The sequence below is a fragment of the Cystoisospora suis genome, assembly GCF_002600585.1.
Source record: "Cystoisospora suis strain Wien I chromosome Unknown contig_5800, whole genome shotgun sequence".
Classification (NCBI taxonomy): domain Eukaryota; phylum Apicomplexa; class Conoidasida; order Eucoccidiorida; family Sarcocystidae; genus Cystoisospora; species Cystoisospora suis.
Window position 1 is genome coordinate 1 of NW_027158590.1, and position 4484 is coordinate 4484.

Sequence of the window (4484 nt, forward strand, 5' to 3'; positions counted from 1 at the left end):
ATAGATAGATTAAAGATAGATTAAAGATAGATAGATTAAAGATAGATAGATAGATTAAAGATAGATAGATAGATAGATATCACGTAGAGAGAAGCAACGGTTGGACTCTTTGTATAGACCGGACAGAAGAGAGATCTTTGCTTCGTTCGAATTCTTTCTCTCCCCCCTCTTGTCGTTCTTTTCCTTTTTTTTCTCCTCTTCTTCTTACCGAGAGGTTCTCGAACCCTCGCGTTATCAATCAGGCGACGACAGATCGTGTGGTCTCTATCAGAGTAGTAGTAGGAGGAGGAGGAAGAAGAAGAAGAAAAGTCTGGAGAGTTGTTGATGATTGATAGAGCTTCACTCTCTGTTCTATTCAAAATGATTAACTCATGCCCCGGCGAGCTTATCATCTGACGAGAAGACGGAGGAGAACAAACAAGACAGAGAATGAAGATAGATAAATGCGAGATATGCATGCAAGCACTGCATGCAGGTGTTGAATGATGAGGCATGTATCTCGAGACATCTGAACTTTCTTGGAACGGGAGCCAGATGCATTTCTTTGCTTCTCTCGAAGTGCGATAAGAATCTGAAAAGAATGTAGGGAAGGAGAAGACTACTACTAGGGGGAGACGTGTCCCTAGCAATAAGACCTCGGTGCCTGTAACGACAGGTCACGATCTATACATACACTTATGTACAGGCATACCCATACATACGTGTACATAGATATATATACATTTGCAGGACCATATATATACATAGAGACGCAGGTACACGTGCATGTATTGATGTTGATAGGGGCGTTCGGTGTGGAAATAGGTATGTATTCCTAGATATGACACTGAGGTAACATGTATGTGCATGTGAGAGATCAGCCTAAACGACTCCATACACTTAANNCATACACTTAAAGATAGATAGATAGATTTATTCAAGAGAGATAGATAGATGACAGAAAGAAAGATAGATTAAAGATAGATAGGTAGATAGATAGATGGATAGATAGATAGATTAGAGAGACAGATAGATAGAGCTTTGTCGGGTGTGTGAGACGAACTGTATCTACTGGCTCTATGCGTTGCGTCCCTGTGCCTCTTTCTCTAGCATCCTTTCTCTTTCTCTCCACCTTCTCTCCTTTAGAGTAGATAGGAATACAGGGAGAGAGAAAGAAGAAAGAAGAAGGAGAGAAGGAGAGAAGAAGGGAGAGAGAGAGAAAGATGAAAGAGAAAACGAAAAGGAAGAAGAAGAGAGATGTTCCTTTACCGTCTGGGCCTTGATTTGTCCTTTACTTCCTTCAGGTATAGTGAAACAGAAATCGACAATGGGCTCATAAATCGACCCTCTAGAGAGACCAACCACTTTCTTAGCTGAAGCCTTAGTTAAAGAGGGAAGAGTCCCTTCCAGGTTCCTACTCAGCCACACAGCCAAGGAGAAAGAGGAAGAAGAAGAGGAAAAAGAAGAGAAAGAAGAAGAAGGATGGGGAGAGAGTTGAGAGGATGAGTGAAGAAGAAGAAAGGCGAGAGGGAGAAGAAGAGAAGAAGGAGGACGTAAAAAGGAAGGAGATGAAGAAGAAGAAGAAAAGGGAAGGTTACAGACCAACGGAGACGACGAAAAGGGAGAAGAGACAGAAGAAGAGGCAGAAGAGTGCTGTGGCGATAGTTGAAGATCTTCCGATGGAGAAGAAGAAGAAGATGACGAGGGAAAGCAAGAGATTTCAGAAGGAGGAGGAGGAGTAGAATGACTTGGAGGAGTCTTTCTATTTGACGACGTGATGTAAATCATTTTGACGGGTGAATTTCTCCGAAGTGCGTTGCTATCTTCGTGTTGTTCTATTCCCTGGTGTACATACACTCGGCAGACATCAAGTGTATCAGGCACTCCTGTTTCATCGTAGCAGAGACTCCTAGTTTTCCTCTCTGACGAAGAAAGAGGAGAACAGCAGCTTTCTTCGCTCATGAGAGAAAGAAGACTCCCGCGAGACTCTAACGAAGAGGAAGGACAAAACAAGGAAGAGGATGAAGAAGTTCCCCTTCCAAAAGAATCGACAGAGATTCCGAGAAAAGAAGTCTTTTTCAGACTGTGCAAGTCGCTCCTTTGTTTCTCACTGTCTGCTCTAAGAGAATCAGGAGAGAAAGAAGAAGAACAATGAAAGGAGAGATTCATCTTTCTATGTTGCCCATGTATCTAAAAGCATCTATAAGAAAACGAAGACAATGCAATGATGGAAGACACAAGAGTAAAGAGGATAGGTCTTGTGTCCTTTCTCTTGTATCACCTCAACTCTCTTCTCTTCATATCGACCCGAGATATCCGTAGGATTAAGAAGCATGGAAGACGAGGAAACATAAAGAGAGTGTAAATCTACTTTCTTACTTAGCTAGGACTTCGGTTCTAGCGAGAGATGTCATAACTAGTAGTGAGAAGAGACAATGAACGAAAAGTAGAAAGAAGACGAAGACAAAGATGCTAGGAAGTTAGTTGTCTTGATCCAGTAGAGCATTTCCTCTATCTATCTATCTCTTCCACGGAGGTGAGGACAAGACGACACCCCCGGGGAACGTCTTGGCGAAAGCAGGAAAGAAAAAAGAAGAAAAACGTGAGACTGTTGGAGATTCTCGGAGGGATGCCTCGTATCCGAAGCGGGTATGGAGTCCGTACACACGAAGGACAAGAATGAAGAAAGGCGCCTGTTTCTCTGTGCAGTCTCCTGGCGCAAGCTTCTCTTCGAAGGCTGAAAGAGTTTTCTTTCTCTCTTTCTCGTATAGCTGGGAAGCTCTTCTTCAGCTGTCGTGAAAAGAAAGAGATGTGAGAGAAAGTACGAGACCTTGTGAGAAATTCACCTCCTCTTCGTACGAAAGCGACAACGACAAGCTGCCTCCATAATAGCGTCAAAGAATGACGGATGTAACAAGAAAGTCCCTGTCTCGCAAGTAATCTTTCGAAGAAGAAGCAGAAGAACAAAAGCTACAAGAACTTCGAGCGACAGAGCTGACTGACATGCGGCAGAGACCCTCTAATGGGGAAGTTAGCTAACCATTTCTCGATAAAAACTGTAGAAGAATGGCTTACTTTGCCTTCAGTACTTCGGAAGATTAGAAGGAAGGCTTCAGAAAAGAAGCGAGACGATCAGAAAGAAGAGAGTAGAAAGAAAACGGAGGCGAGACCTAACAGCAATGAATGAAGAGGAGGCAGAGATGATCGGCTACGGTCATCTCCCAACGCTTATTGGCCAAGAAAGGAGAGAAATGAATCTCCCAATCATCCCCTTTTCTGCAAGTAAGCAAGTAAAGAAGGAAAAGAAAGTATAAAGGACAAGATATCCTGAGAAATTCGGATTCCAAGAAGCGGAGAAAGGGTGGAGGCGGAGAACTACTCCGTTGACGTAGGGTAACGAATGACAACATCGACGGCTCTTGGATGTAGATGAAGTCTGACGAAAAGCTTGTGTAGAGAAATTTACACAAAACAGTACAAGAGTAAGGGGAAAGGGAAGAAGGAGAAAAGAAAAGTCAAGTGAAAAAGGAGAAGAACAGGAGACTAAAAGCCTCTCGTTGGCAACATGAAAAGAAGCAAGACCTTATCGCACATGTTCGTTCCTCGCGGAGCTCTTCTTACTCACTCACTCGCCCGCCGTCTTCATTCCGTCCAAATCTGATCGTGGATCAAAAGATCACTCACTCTCCCTCTTAGCTATGACATCGATGCAGCAGCTTTATGCGGGTGTGCATACACACCCCCAGAGACAGAAAAACAGGAAAGAAGAAACAGCTTGACAAGCGAGAGTGACAATTAAGATACGGGAGGTGGAGGGAGGGCGAAGTCCCCATGACGCAAACGCTCGTCTCTCTTCTTCATAGAGGTATCGGGTGAAACGTCCGGAGTTCCCAGCACCTTCTCCCACGGTCAGAAGGATTGATTAGAAGCTGATCTCGTCTTCGGTATTAGAAGCTTGTTTCATTTGTAATAAGAAAAGCGAGGGAACACGCTTTCTTGTGGTGAACAATGTGCATGTCGACCAAGTAACTAGTGGAAGGCTGCAAGTATTACGATGGTCATACAGACCGGACAGTTACGGTTTATGCATGTATGTTTGCCAGTCGCAATTTCTGCGCACCTCTCTCTACAGCACCTAGGAAGAATGAATTCTCCACCACATCAGGGATCCAGCAACGAGAATGGCTGTGAATGTCCGATGTCTCCGATTCAGGGGCAAGCACCGAGACAGATTTTCAAGTGAGGGGATACATAACATACTAATAACCTTCCACATTGGAATAAGCATCTATTGTTTGTCTTTGGAGAGACTGGTGAGACAACAACCTCTCCACGGACGTGTTTTTCTCATAAGAGAGAGTGCCGGGCCCGGGGAATTGGATGCTCCCCTCTCAGTTGTAGTAGAACTCTCTAGTTTGTTCGAGTGACCGACAAGGGGAAGCTTAGTTTGAGAATGAAGAGATAACAGACGAATGAGTTTACAGTTAGTCAAACTAACAATGATA

General features: G+C 43.9%; 1 protein-coding gene across 1 annotated transcript; it reads right to left on the reverse strand.

Annotated features, from left to right (window-relative positions):
* Positions 1-209: 209 nt before the first annotated feature.
* On the reverse strand, positions 210-3643 carry CSUI_009592 (endonuclease exonuclease phosphatase domain-containing; the record flags this gene model as incomplete). The annotated part of the gene is made up of 2 exons (XM_068069705.1): positions 1249-3643; positions 210-392 (listed from the first exon to the last, which is right to left on the reverse strand). Coding segments are annotated over exons 1-2 (1083 nt in total), but the record flags the coding sequence as incomplete, so codon positions are not given.
* Positions 3644-4484: the final 841 nt, after the last annotated feature.